Source organism: Propithecus coquereli, unplaced genomic scaffold (genome assembly GCF_000956105.1).
Source record: "Propithecus coquereli isolate 6110/MARCELLA unplaced genomic scaffold, Pcoq_1.0 Scaffold121, whole genome shotgun sequence".
Taxonomy (NCBI): Eukaryota; Metazoa; Chordata; class Mammalia; order Primates; family Indriidae; genus Propithecus; species Propithecus coquereli.
Window position 1 is genome coordinate 1880605 of NW_012136192.1, and position 15609 is coordinate 1896213.

The window sequence follows — 15609 nt, forward strand, 5'->3', positions numbered from 1 at the left end:
ACTCAAAGATGAAATCAATTCCAGATCATTTTAAGAGCTGCACTTTTTCCCACAACAGCCGTAGTGAAAGATTTTTGACCACTCTATAATAATGACCTTACACCTTTGCAAATAGATTGAGTGTAAACTTCGTTTTCATATACGTTATCTTTGTTGAACTTCAAATCAAGATAGATGTTATTATTCTAACTTTACAGATGCAGAAAATGGAGGCCCAGTGATGGTAGGAAGCTTGCCCACGTTTAATGTAGAACAGGGCACCCCCAGGGCCATTGCAACTACAAACTGCTGAGTCTCCGTCTAATACAGTGGTGCTCAACGGGGGTGATTTCTGGGGAAAATTTTGGTTGTCACTAAGATGGAGAGAAGGGTTGCTACTGGTGTTTAGTGGGCAGAGGACAGGGATGCTGCTAAACATCCTACAATGCACAGGACGCTCCCCACGACAAAGACTTATCTGGCCCAAAATGTCAGCGGTGCTGAGCTGGAGGAAAGTGCATCTTACCTTTCACACTCGTAGAAATGCACAAGGGCTCAGAGCCAAGGTGATTACACTTCACAATAGGAAGGTCCAACTAACAAACATCACTTGCCAGAAACATGGCCTTATTGAAGCTTCATTTCTAAAATGCTGTGGGGGGATGGGTGAGTCAGAAGATTAAGAGGAAATTGTACTCATTTGGGGCAGCGTTGTACCCTGGGGTGTACCGGGAGCAGATAGCTTTTAATCTCCCCTCCTCTGTACAAAGCAATTATTTTCAGTAACAATCATGAAATAAAATAAATACTAGCAACAGCCAGAAAACCATAATTTTTTCTTGTATTGAATGTAATGGTAATAGTCATGTCAGTAAAATAAACACAGTAAAACAGGAAAAGAGTAGTAGAATGATACTTTTTAATTAGTGTATTTTCTTTTAAAGGGAAAAACGTATACCTGCATATTGTTCTGTTGCAATAATGAATAATAGTATTACAGATTTTGTGTTTGTGCCTTAACATCTGTAAATTTGTTAATCACTTTGTCGAAAGTGGTCTTTTGAACATATTCCTGTTCAGTGGACAGCGCAGGCAGATCTATCAAGCTGTCTTCGTTTCTATAGTTGATCGGAGAACTATTTATTAACTTTAGTTTTGAAATTTTCTTTCACACAAAGCAACAGATTTACAAATAGGAATTTTAGTATTTACCTTGTGGACGAGTTTGGCAGAGATTCATAAAAATCCCGTTTCCCAATAAATTCCCCAAATCACAATACTGCCTACATCTTTTATTCCCTTCATGATTTTTCTAGAAGTTTCCCAAGGTTTTCACAGTTGAAAATGTCCACTGAAATATCTTCAGCAGAAATTTCATGATTTCTATGGTGCTTGGTAAAAATCTGGAAAATTTTCTTCTGCAAAAACAGAGGAAATGGCTGAATACTATAGAACATGGATATTATCACTCTTAAAATCACTCCAGCCAAAGTACCCTCTATTGCCTACACCTGGGGCTCACCCAGCCTGAGGCTTTGTGCTGGGCGTGCATCTGTCCATGGGTGCTTCCTGGAGGAGGCGTGTTTCATTGCTTAGGCGGGGCAAGGATCTGTGGGGTAAGGCAGGCTTCACTGCATCACTGTATTCCAAGATTAAATCCTTTTCTTTTTTAAAGTTTTGTTTTCTTAAAAAAAAAATCTTTGCAAAAAGAACATGAAAATGCAGAAACATAGTACAGAATAAAGATCACACATTGAATTAGTTAGGATTAGGTTTGCTTGCAATCCACAACATCCAGTCTCTGCCCTCAAAGATGCCGACATCTTTGTGGAATGGGGCTAAGTTATGAACAATGTATTTAAATCTCGTGTTAGAAAGTCAGCCATCGCAAGAGAGGGAGAGATGGAGAGCTTGGGTTGGAAGTAGGGTGAGGTTCAGAGGAGATTCAAATGGGAGACTGGAGAACATTTCACGGGAAAAGTGGCATTTCAGTTTGTTTTGAAGAATGGGCAGGATTTGGATACTTAAAGACATTGCTTAGACCTAGAAGACACTGAATTGGAAGAATGAGGCTCTTTGTGTCTCCATTTCTCCATCTGCAAAACAAGAATCTGATCATCTTTGCCGCTTGGATCCTTATGGGAAATAGCAGAAGGGGAGACAGGGGTATTCAACAGCACGGCCCCGGAGGTGAAGTAGGGGACGCTGTTCATGTATAATATGCAGCTGTGAGGAACACTCAGCACCCCACTTTCCTTCTCTAGACCACAAGGTTCTCATCTGAAAAATGACAGGATACACCAGAGGGAATATATCCTCAGAAGCATCCTCTCACTCAGACATTATCTTGTGATCCTTAAAGTGCTTTGGGGCAGGTTTCTGAGCATGGGCAATGGGCTTCCTGCTCACATAGACTCTCTAGTGAATGGGTAGCACCACTGCGGTGTGTTTCCAAGGTCACAGTCAGGGGGCCAGGAAGTCTGGGCTTTTCCTGCCCCATCCACCTGCCTGGGGCCTTGAATCTTCATCCCCACTTTCCCTGTAGTCACCCCCACCTCTCATCCACGTCCACCAGCTCCCGTCCCGCCCCCAGCACACACGCACACACGCACACAAGCATGGGAGAAAAGTAAGAAGAGAAGGAGGCAGCAGAGAGGAGAGAGAGAGAGAAGCGAGAGAGGACGGGGAAGAATGAGAGACAGGCTGGGAGACAGAATGACTTCAGCACACAAATAGCTCAAATCCCAGGTTCCCACTGAGCACTGTGCGACCGAGGGAAGTCTCGTCTCCTTTCTGCTCACCGCTCCCTCCCCCCACCCCCGCCTCTGTCTCCTCTTTTAAATTACTTTTCCTCTATTTCCGAGTTTCATCTTCATTCAAAAGAAAGAAAGGCGCTTTGGTCTTCCAAGGGCTCCTTTTCATGAAGCTTTTCCGTGCGTCTGCTTCCCTCTGTAGTTCTGGGGAGGCGGCGGGGGGTTCGGGGGCCTTAGAGGAGGGTGAAGGGGGTTCTGCGATGCTGCCCGGGGGGGAAGCGGATGGGCTGGAACAGCAAGGGGTGTCTCAGGACCATCACAGCAGCCTTGACAAAGGACACACATTTTCTGGCTTCAAAGCTGTGAACAGAAAAGTTAGGAAGAGGAGACGAAGGTTACAGGTGAGGAAGGTTCGTCTCGGGAAAGACAGCGCTATCTCGGATGGAATCAGCTGAGCACCCACAAATCACTGTCTCCCACAAATCACAGGCTTCCGTCTCGCAGGTAGTGGGTGGAGAAGTACCGGGGTGCAGGCTGGGGAGTCAGCAAACTGTCGGAGGCGTTTTAAAAAATTTATTCAAAATTAGTGAAGTACAGCTGAGGGTGTTGGTGTATGTTTGCAGGGGGTTGCAGAGGCTCACGTGAGCTCTTCCCAGCCCAGGAGCACAACACCCGCTTGGGGACACAGGGATGGCACAACACCCTGCAGCGCAGACCTCCCCTCTCCCCTTTGACCTTGGGTGAGGTTTGCCTTCACCAAGCTGTTTTCTTGTTTATTTTACCCCGAGTACCTCATAGGGTTGCCAAAAGGGCCCAAATGAAAAGCAGATGGAGGAATGCTGGGCTGTGCGGTGGCACTCAGACGTGGCGGCATCCTTCCCGCACCGGCTGGAGTCATTCTCCTTCCTGAAGTGCATCCTCTTCACGGGTGAAGTTCATGAGGAGACGCTCCCCTTTCTTTCCTTCCTCTCGCCCCCTTCCCAAGTGGCAGGATGCTGTCCAGAGGACGGACAGAACTGATCACCAGGGAAGAAACCTGGCTTGTAGCTGGGCTTTGTGACTCATCCTGGAAGTCCAGCATATCCACTTCCAAGGAAAATCACACAACTCCCAATCGGCTGGGAACTGAAAGTTCAACTAACAGACACTGACTTTCAGTCTTTTATATCCCGGGACTCACTTCCGTAGCAGCTTCAGAATTTCTACATGGCCGTGGCTCAAGGGCTGCAATCTATTTGAGGTGTAGAGGGTGCTGCTAGAGTTGGAAACCACATTAGCAAAGCAAGCACCCTGGTTTTACTTGAATATATGCAAATTTGCGGTGGCTTTTGGAAATTAGTGGTAATTATGGTGTACAAAGATCCATGATGCTTTCACTACCAATTTACCTTGGGGGTGGAAGATAAAGATGTGATGATGATTGGTAACGACAAGATTAAGGTACAGTGTGAGCTTTAGACTGGGGGGTTGCAAACCTAGGATGGAATCCAGTCTCCACCACCGAATATTTGATTTCTCATTTTAAAATTGGGGTAGTAGATGAGAGATTCTCTAAGACTTGTTTCTTAGGTCCTATCCCAGACTCCTGAATCACAATCTTTTTCTTTCTTTTTTGAGACAGTCTCACTCTGTCGCATAGGACTAGAGTGCAGTGGCATCATCATAGCTCTCAGCAACCTCAAACTCCTGGGCTCAAGTGATCCTCCTTCCTCAGCCTCCCGAGTAGCTGGGACTACAGGCACATGCCAACACATCTGGCCAATTTTTTCTATTTTTTGGAGAGACGGGGTTTTGCTCTTGCTCAGGCTGGTCTCAAACTCCTGCCCTCAAGCAATCCTCCTGCCTCGGCCTCCCAGAGTGCTAGTATTACAGGCATGAGCCACCACGCCTGACGGATCCTATCTTTCTACAAAGCTCCAGGTGTTGCTGCTGCTGCCGAACTGTGGAGCACATTTGGAGTAGCAAGAACTGAGATCACAAATGTACAAGCTGCAATTGTCATCACCTGGGGAAAGTTTTAGACTACTGATGTCTGGGTTCCACTCATCTCCATTTTGATCCAATTGGTTGTAAGTATTACCTGGGATTTATGATTTTTAAAAGTTTCTCAAGTGATTCTAATGAACAGCAACATTTGAGAGCTGCTATCTCAGATCAAATTACCAGCTGATCCAATGGAGCAGCTCCTCTGGGGCTGGGTGTCCCTCCTGGTTGAGGCAGCTCTAGATGGAGGTGAGTCTCATAAGGTATGAACACATCAGCCACACGGAGGAATATATAGGACAGGTGGGTGAGCAGGAAGGGGAAGCGGGCAGGTGGGCAAGGATCAACATATCTGGAACAGGAAGGGGCTTGGCATCCAAAACACTTGGGCTCAAATCCCAGCATCACCATTTCCTAGTTGCGTGCTCTGCTCCAGAAATTCTCATTTCAGAACTCTTTGAGCTTCAGTTTCTTTAACTGAATGGTGAAGGCTACAATCGCTGACCCACATCCCTCTCAACCGGGGGCTGTGGAGTAGAACAAGCTGGGAGAGCTTGCTAAAGAAAACAGGCTGGGATTCCACACCGGAGGCTGCAAGGTCAGCAAGTCTCAGGGTGGTGCCAGCCCGGGTGTTTTTACAGTCTCCTCAGATGGTTCTTCTGTGCATCCCTCTCTGTGAAGCATGGATCAACTGAGATGTGTAAATGAAACCTTAGAGCTGTCGTTCACTCCTTCTACCAAACCCTGCGGATTCAACCTCCCTAAGTGGCTCTTGAATCTGTCCATCCATCTCATCCCTGGAGACTTATTCAAAGACTTTCCAACTCTTCTTAATTCCTTGCAATCCATCTTCCACATAGCTGCCAGTATAACCTTTCTAATACAGGAATATGTTTATATGTCATTCTCCTGGTCAAGATAAAGTCCAAAGGCCTTAGAGCAGCGTGCAAGGACATTGTAGTCTGGCCATTGTTCTTTTTCCACCCCCACCCCCATACCATGGTTGGCACATAGCCAACTATGCTGTCGCCCATGGGAATGTTCTGTTCTCTCTCACTTCTGTGCCGCCACCTGGAATGTCCCTCCCCATCTCTTCCTGACAAGCTCCTGCTCATCTTCACTCAGCTCAGCCATCACCTTCCTTCTTGGACCTCCCCAGATCCACACACCCTCCCCTCTGCTCCCCATCAAAGCTTTAAGGGAGGCTTGGGGTCAGTTCTATTCTACAGGCTTGAGACATTTCAAAAGATGAAAAAATGCCCAAAGAAAGTTACAAAAAAAAAATTGTCATTCTCTCTCTCTGGGAATGTAATTCATTTGGAGACTAATAGAGCATCCTAATTTGAGGCCCTTCAAAAATGTCAGACTCGGCCAAATGACCTTCCTGCTTCGTCACCCCCATCCACCCCACTCTCATGCCTTGCCAGCAAGGCACACCTCTACCGGTGTACAAAGTACATTCGAGGGATATGTTTGCACAGGAAAATTTTAAGGAAATTTCTAGATCCTCAACTTCTACATGTATTTTTTCTTAAAATGGACCTGCCTTAGCAAGTGCTTGTTGATGAGGCCTCGGGCTGGTTGTTTTTTTCCTTTCTTTCCCTTTTTCAATTTCACCTGCTTTACAAAAGACAGGCTTACTTCTCACCCATCCTAAATCTTACTACAGTTCTGGGTTCCAGTTGCAGATATAAAAAATGTCTGGGGCACCCCACAAAGGGACAGTGAGAAAGTTTGCTGTCTGTTTAGTCTTTGTTGTTGTTGTTTTTTGGTATTTTTTATTAAGATTTTGCAGTCATCCCAATCCATTCTCCCAGATTTGCAGTTCTGTTAAAGTTTTGCTTCTTAAGCACAATAATTATTTATAAAAATTTTAATATACACATGTGGTTTCTAATGTTTGTATACTGGTAATAAAGGTAACCAAACATATTCCTAAAGAAAAATTTTTTTAAACTTTATGAGCCTTATGTTCAGAGAAAATAAAACTAACCGTCTCAGCCTACAGATATTGTTTTATGACTGAGAAATATGATAGAGGGGCTATGTAAGAATTTGAAGCATAAAAATATATTACATGATAAACAAATTCAGTGAGGGAATATAGAATGGAAATAATGGTTTTGAGGAGAAAGAGAAGTGATGTACAAATTCCAACTGCATTTTTCAAATGGATGTTGGTAAGTATCAAATCACTGGGGTTTTTATAGTTCATTGGATATATTAAAAAGAGTCATGTCATAGTTTATTTTTAACTGCCAATACTTAGAGCAGCTCTATATCCTTTGCAACTATTCAAACATGTGATGAAAACTTTTAGATGTCAACTTTGTAACGTACAATGTGGGTTCATGGTTTAAAAAGAATTTCAGGGAGTATGTGAGCAAAAAGGTGGAAGACTAGCACTCTGAAAAATTGTAGGCTCCATCTCTAGGTTAGTATCTGAATATCTGGGGTTGGGGACAGAGGAGGGGCTGAGTAGCCAGGGAGAGACTCTGGCCTCAGGAGAGGATGAAGAGTCAGGAAGCTGTTCTGGACATAGAGGCTGATTCCTCTGAGAACAACTGGACAGCTCCAGATAGTGTTCAAATCCTGGACAAGCTGAAACGCGATGTAGGCAGTGATATTCTGAAGGTCCAACCCAGCAGGCTGAGCAGAACCAGGGTAGGGGTTCTGTTCAGAAGGTGGGCAAACCTCAAAGTCACATATGTGAGAGGTGATGAACCTGGATTCCAACCAGGAGCCACAGCCTGGCAAAGATGTCAAGACCTCCAATAAAGACCCTGGTCTTCAGAAGCAGGCTCCTATGTCAGGGCAGGCTGGCCACTGCAACAACCAAACCCAGGATCTCAGTGGTTGGATACAGAGAAGTGTTGTCTTTCCCTATGTAACAGTTCAGTGACTCAGGGGCCTGGGTCCCTTCCTTCTTAGTCTCTGTCTTCTCCACCTTGCGGCAGGTGGCAACGTTTATAGGCCCGTCATGGAAGTGGCACCATGGTTACTACTGCTTATAGCCCACTGGATGGAATTTGGTTGCATGGCCACACTAAATGCAAGGGAGGCTGGACAAGGTGGCCTAAGTGAATGTCCAGAAGGAAAGAGAATGGGTTTGGTAAACCTCTGACATGCTTCCTACCCGTCAAACTCTGGAGTCAGGCTTTGGTCTAGGTTTAAATTCTGATGACTTAATTTCCATAAGCCTGCTTCTTCACCCGCAAAACAGGGACAATGATAGCACCTATTTTGTAGTGTGAGGATTAAATAGATGTGGAAGGTACAGGTTTAGGACTCAGTAACTGTTAGCTCTTCACACTGTTCCATGCCAGGCTTTGCAGGATGAGAAGTGATCAGAGACGGGGGCTTCGGACTGAAGTTTTCACTGACTTAGAGATCAGAGAGGCAGAGGATACTTACCACCTTTGATTGGACCTTTATCCTCTAAAAAGTCCTTTTGATTTATTACCAAGAAGCCATTTCCTGACCCCAAAGGCAAGATTTCAATAATTCTCACCCAGTTCCTGGCTAAAGATGTCCAAAGAGACTTCTAAGCCAATGACTTTCAAAGAGGGAATTGAATTCCTATGCTTTGAAGAGAAGGGATTGTTGGTTGGGTGGTTAGCTGTGTTTTAAATGTGGATGGAAGAGCCACCCTACACAGGCAGCATGTGACAGGCCCCCAGAGTCTGAGGGTTCGCATGTGAGTGGGAGTCTACGCCGTATGGCTTTATGTCAGTTCCTGCCATTTTGGATTCCACATGCTCTCCAGGCATGAAGTCATTTCCTCTAAGGGATTTGGAAGGTGCCAAATATACAATCAGCTTCCCCAAAAGAATCTTAAGCTACAAATGTACAATCATTTGCTCCCAAAGGATCTTAAGCTATGGTCTCTATACCTATTCCTTTGAGAAAAGTGTTTGATGATGAAAATAGAGCTGAACCCTAACTTGTACCTGCTCAATCTAAACTAGAAGGTGTCACCAAGTCATGGGTGCCCATTGACCTGGTGCACAAAGCTGGTTTATGATCTGCTAGTAAGTTAGACAATGAAAGGACATCTCTAGGAGGGTATCACTTATTCCCATACCATCAGCCACCCCACTCCATCCTATGAGCAGAGAAATTGTTTCCTGTCGTCTTTGAAGGAACAAATGGTCTGAAATATTGAATTGGAAAAAGTGCTCAAGGAATACATTCCACTCCCCTGGCCCGCACGCAGTTATTCATCAAGGGCCTGTGATGTGCCAGGGACTATGCATTTATTATTGGTTCTCCCCACATCCCTCACAATGTTTAGAAGCTGCTCAGGGTCACACATCTGCTAGGTGACAGATTTGAATCCAGAATTGTGCTCCTCACCACGAAGCTGCCTTCTCACTGTGCCAGAGATACCAAGTCCCTTGGCCTGGGCTGCAGCCCACACATTGCCAGTGTTCTACACTCCCCAGGGCTGGGAACCACTGCTCTACATCAGCTTTCTTATAAATCAGGAGTTTTATTCCATCTTGCATCACAGATTCCTTTAAGGGAGGCAGGGAAAAAAGCTATGAAGTCTTCTAGACAGCAAAATAAATATGTGTTTATACACAAAAAAGTTGCCAACAATCTCAGGTAATCATGGAATCTCTAAAGCTTCTACATGGATACCCCAAGGGTCATGAACTCAAATTTAGCACCAAGTCTATAAATCCTTGACTGAATTTACTTGGCTGCACATGGGAGTTAGCTGGGAGCATTTAAAAATTCAGATTTCTGGGCCCCATCCCAGATCTACTGATTCAGAATCCTGGATCTCTACTCCTGTAATATGTTCCCATATGATTTTTATATATCCGACAAAGAAAACAGTCTCTAGACTGGCTTTTGGGAATCACCCCTCTAAATGCTGTCCATTCGGTGGATGAGAATTCGTCTCAGCCACTTCTATTATACCTATGTGTAAGGTTAGTTAAGCTACTTAACCCCCCAACCTTCAATTTTGTCTTCTGAAAATGGGGATAACAGTTGTCCCTACCTCATAGGGTTCATGTGGGATTAAATAAAATATTCCATGTAAGTGTTTAGTACAGTGTGTGGCACATAAGTACTCAATGTGTTAATTTATTGCTAATTATACAGTAGTATCATTTTATCATCTATGTAATTAACCTCTGTAAATGGTCTCTTGGTTGAGGTGTGAACACAATCCAATTGCTAGCTGTTAACAAAAATACATGAAAGAAAGGAAAAAAATTCAAAGTTTATTAAACATTAAGAATCACAGACAGATAAAGGTTTGGACTTAATAGCATAAATACCACCAGTATCATGGTATACGATTAAACTAACCTCATGTCAAATTGTACCTGTTTAACAGATGCGATCTTTGTGGTGTTGCCAAAAGGATAATAGATTATTGTTATGTTTGGTAAGGTGCTCAGAAATTAAAGATTTTATGTCCACCTAAATATTCATGCACACACACACACTCTCCTACACATATTTGGCCCCCTGCAAAACATACTGACTTTAGTTGCTAAATGCGATTCAGATAAGGTTTTGCTCATTTTTTTAAGTGACGTTATTCATAATAGAAAAACCCTGGAGATCTTGGCCTCACCAGTGGGGGGTACCTAGGAGCCCTCAGCAGGAAGTGAAGCAGATGGGGGCAGAAGGTGTCCACCACGTGGAGGGCAGAACACCCAGTCATAGGCACCTGCAGCCTGCTGCCCCCAGTGTTAAATCCAGGTCTCCACCCGCCTCGCACAGACAAGCGGGCCAAGTCTGCCTGCCTTGGGATCGCTCCAATTAACTATGATAAAGTTTGAATTTTCCTAAGAGGAACATTAGGGGAAAATTAGATGAGCTATTAGAAAAGGCAAAGTATAATTTTGCATTTTATAGAATGTCTGTTGTTTAACCCTGGGGCACAGGGGAGGGCACCACTTACAATTCTTCTTGACTCTTCTGAAAACAGACCCTAGACCTTCTGGATGTATTATACATTTGACATTATTGTTGAGTTCCCCCCACAATACCAGTGGGTTAGAAGGAATCCCTGGGTGATCTACTACAGCTTCCCACCCACCTAATGTCAGAATTCCATCTGCACTGTCCTCAAACAAATGGTCTTCGGTTTGGAGGGATGGATCCATGGAGGCCTGTTGTATTTGAAGACAAAAGGCCTATCACAGTCTTGCCTGATGTGGTTTTTATATGGTCCGCAGTGGCCACTTTCCCAAGAGGAAGAAGGGATGATTTACAGCCCTCCCATCCCCTACCTCCCTCCTCAAGGTAGTACCTGCAGAAAGAGATGCTGGTCAGTTTTTGCCTTTGCTGAGTCTAGTCAAAAGAAACAACAATGTGACCCAACCAGGTGTCCTATGCTGCTCATTCCAAATCATGTCTAAATGATGTCAGCATGTTATGACTTGGATTCATTTTTAATAGCCAAATAATTAATCTCTGGAAAATGCTTAGGATGAAACGGTGAAAAATGACAACAGGACTCTTATAATAGCTGCAGGCTGCAGGCACTCATTTCACCTGGGTTGACCCAAGTCACTCCATGTCAGGCCACGGCTTCCCACTCCACTGAGCAGATCTGCCTCATTTCCTAGTTAACGTCCCTGGACACACAGGCAGCCAGTCCAGGAGTGAGTGTTCATGTGTGTGTGTCACGAGAATGACCTACGTATAAGGCACCTGTACAGACTCCAAAGCGTTTAAATATTTAAGACGAGGTAGGTTTCTGAAACCTCTCCTGGCACACAAAAGAGTAAGTTTTATTACGATCTTTTTATTTCTTCTGCAGAAAACATTTGTGATACTCATTTTATATAATCATCTAACTCCAAGAAAGACCAGTGCTCAGATATAGTTTTTTTTCAGCTACCATTTGATACTGCCATAACTTTGGATGGTCCACGGTACAATCCTTCAACACTTCTCCACGGAAAGACATAATGATTTTGCTTTAATGACTACTGGCATTTAACAACTCTGCAATTAGCCTCTTTGCCTGTAAAACGGCCAACTCTACATCCACTTGTGTGTCTTACTGAGTATCTCTTATTCGGTTCTGCTGATGATTGCCAAAGGGTTTGTTTATTTTGTTAGTTAGTCACTTGCACAATGTATTTCAATTCTAACACTCCCCCATCTCCTGTCATTGTCTGTAGCTTGGGAAAAAATGGATTCCTAGGAGGAATATCCTACTGGATATCGAGTTTCCCAAGGCTATGACAGTATGAGAGAAGCACTGTTGATGGATTGACAAGGACACCACCAGCTCATTAAAGAATTAGATACTCCGGAGGCAGGAAACTAGAAAATTCTATTGAGGAAAGGGTATTTTAATCTAGCACAAAATGTCTCTTTGCGGTAATAGCGGAATCTCTTGACGTTATACAACTTAATGAAACAAAGGAACAATCATCTTTAGAGTCAAAACATCTGTCAAATCACGAACCATACACACAGCACCGATATCAACCTCACACTGCGTAAGACGCAAGGGCCCACAGACAGGAGCAGAACTGTTTGGGGCACTGGCAGTGACGCTCCTTTCCAGGAACTCAGAATTTTGAAGTGAACATTTTTGTGGCAGATGCTTTTCCTAAAAAACACTGTATCATCCAATAAATATTTGACTAAAATCCATTTTGTGCTTTTGGGTGATTTTCGCTGACTTCTTTCTGAAGGCCCTAATAAGAAACAAGAAAGCTCCTTATGTATTTCGGAGCAGGATTCGTCATGGCAAACTTCGATACTGTCATAAAATTTTAATTTAAAGCAGAAAACATGCTGATGTGTCAGTGATAGGCTTAAAATATTAAACACTTCAAAAACCCCCAAGCACTGCTTCTCTGTACAACATTGGTGAATATATATCTTTGCTATATAATTTTAAAACATGGAATAGTTTTCCTTTTTTTCTTTTCTATATATAATATATGTCTTCCAAAATACATTGTCAGTATTTATATCTGAAAAATACTGTACAAAAAAGAACTTCCTATAATTACTCTGTATAAACATTAAACAATTTAATAATCTCTCCTTTTGGTCTATAGTAAACATTTAAATTGATTGGATTAAACCACAGTTTGTGACAACACCATCCCCTTCTGAGATACACCAGTGTCTTTTACATTCATTTTTCAGAAGTCCACTTTATAAGAGCACATACGTTCAAAAGCAAACAGAGAATAAGAAACATAAGCTCCAGAATCGTTAATTTATGAGGCATTCAAAAAGGACACCACTAGGAAAAAGGGTCTTACAAAAACATCAACTTAACTTAATTAACTGCTTTTTGAAAAACGGCAAAGTATAATTCACAAAAATATACGTATTACCAAAAAAATGGGAAAACTGAATCTAAAGTAATTGAATTGTTTTGAATATCAAGAGGGATATGGAAAAAGTTAACCAGAAAAGTGGGGTGGGATGGGGTATGGGAGAGGGGAGACAACAAAACCAAACATATCAATGTCAAAGGCTAGTCCAAGATGCATTTTTTTGGCTCATGTACTGATCAATTAACCCCTCATTCTTACCTCCCATTTCCCTCTGTTTCCTTGTCCTAGGGATGTTCTGGTCATGCTCAAATGCATTACTTTAATTTTGTTTTTTAAAAGACAGTGAAATTCTTAGGTAGGGAAAATATCCTACGTCCACTAGTAATACTCAGGCAGCATGCTCTAGCGTACAATAGGATTATTGCTTTAGGTATAGACAGTGCAAAAACACACTCTGTGTTCTATAATAGTACTCTTACTTATCCGGGGTTGGTAGAATTGAAAAGGAAACTTAGTAGATAGCAGTAAGTAAATATGGGATCTAATAAATCTAAACAGCACTTTAAATTTGAAGACAATTATCACCAAAACTGAAAATAAGAAGAAAGCAACCTATAAAGAAGAGAGCTGCAGTGTAGTGCTAAGTTAGTTTGTGCACCTTATTAGCATGGTAACTTACAGATTAAACAGAAACAAGAGCTTGTACTCTTAAAAACTGAGATCCACTATTTTACCAGGGCCCTTCTCAGTGAATCCAAGCAGAGAGTCCTGGAGGAGTAGGTAAGCTCGAACACGGAGCAACGCGGAAAGAGCGGGAGTGGAGAAGAAGGGTGAGGGCGGGAAACCCACGCGAGGGCTCCAAAGTCTAGTAAAAACATGGCACCTTTTTTTTTTTGGAACTAAAAGACGATGAGAGGGCTACATTAACATGGCAAGTGCAAAGGAACACGCACGCACACACACACGTTGCTGACCACACACGAGCACAAGCACATACACACGCACGCGCACACACACACACAGATGTAGTACACCGAAATGGGAGTCAGTTGTGTTTATGCCTCTGGTAAAGTGCTGATGTCAGAAAGGTTGGTTTGGGTGTGGTGCTATCAGACAGGAAACAAACTGTCCATCTATTCAAAAGCCAGCCCACAAAAATGCCATCCTACAGGGGCCCATGCCTGGCCTCATACTTGGCAAGTATGTTCTTGCATTTGCCCAGCTCCTTCCTCAAGTCAGCCACCTCCTGGCGGAGGGCCGAGTTCTCCTTCTCAAGGAACGAAGCCCGGATGGCAATCTGATTCTCCTTCAGCCGCCGGGCGTCGCGGGAGCGCTTGGCCGCCATGTTGTTCTTTCTGCGCCTTGCCCAGTACTTGTCATCCTGCTCATTAGTTACAGAAGGAAAAAGAAACAAGATATTAGATGTCAGCAAAGCCCAGTGTCAGCCAGGGCGCTGGCAGCCTTCAGGGTTGTGCAGAGGCACCAGCCCAGGTTTCTCAACTGTGTCTCCTTCCTTTACAGTTTCTGCATGTCAGAGAGAATGGTCCATGAGCCATGGCTTCCTTCCTGGAGCAAGGACCAACCTGTCCCAGCAGGTCCCCACTCTTTGCCCAGCAGAGTATGTACCCAACAAGGCAGAGATCCCGGGCTGAAGGAAAGCAAGAGGCTCACCTCACTCCTTAAAATACATTCCAACTTTCTCTACTACTTTTGCTGAAAATTATATTTTAAGAACCTTTTTCTTCTACGGGCACTCATATGCTTTTTTTGATGTAAGTTGGTACAATATTTTTGGAAGGCCATTTGGCAATAATCTATCAGCTGTTTAAATGCATTACTATGGCTCTGGCAACTCTAATTCTAGGATTGTGTCCCACAGCAGTCTTCATACAGGTCCACACAGACATAGGCACAAAATGTTTACTGCAACATTGTTTGTAATAGAAAAAGAATGGGAAAAACTAATTATATGTAGGAGACTTAATAACTACATTATGATAGAGTCACACAAAAGGATACTCTGTAGCTGTTAAAAATAATGACCCAGCAGAACCAGAAAGATGTTCACGATATGCCACTAGGTGGGTGGAAACAATGGCAATTTGCAGATAATATGTATGGTCTCATTCCGGTTTGATTAAAAAATCATAATATTATATATGCATAGAAAGAGGCCCATAAGTATTTATATCAAGCTGTAAAAGCGGCACCTTTAAAAGACGGATTGGAGGAGAGAGGGAAAGGAAAGAGGAAGGACTTTTCGCCTTTTATTTTATATTCTTCTGAACTATTAGAATGTTACATGATGTGCATGTACATTTTGGTAATTAAAAATAGAAATTAAAAAAAAAATCCTTACCTTGCCACTAATCAATGTACTCCTATTGGTGACTAGCATTTAAATAATTTACTCTAATTTCCTGTTTATCTGTTCCCTGGGCCTTCATTAGCCTGAGTAATATTTCACTGTGGTCAGTGCGAAAGTAATCCTTCCTTGCTCCTCCATCCCTGCCTCCCCCTACCAAAAGAGAGGAAAAGCTTCCTAGGGGGACTAAGAATGTGAGTCTTATTTTAGACCTTCCCAATTCACTGACAGTGCTACCTGATGAGTGTGG

The 15609-nt window shown here is 43.2% G+C and overlaps 1 protein-coding gene across 2 annotated transcripts in view; it reads right to left on the minus strand.

The window, feature by feature from the left end:
* Positions 1-11479: 11479 nt before the first annotated feature.
* The window catches only part of HLF (hepatic leukemia factor), a 55333-nt gene continuing 51203 nt past the window's right edge, over positions 11480-15609 (minus strand). Inside the window, exon 4 of one of the 2 annotated variants that reach the window (XM_012665700.1) lies at positions 11480-14375. In XM_012665700.1, coding sequence (XP_012521154.1) covers positions 14160-14375 — 216 coding nt within the window. In that variant the 3' untranslated portion in view covers positions 11480-14159. Of the gene's footprint in view, positions 14379-15609 lie in introns of both variants that reach the window. The other variant, XM_012665701.1, reaches the window with a different exon arrangement.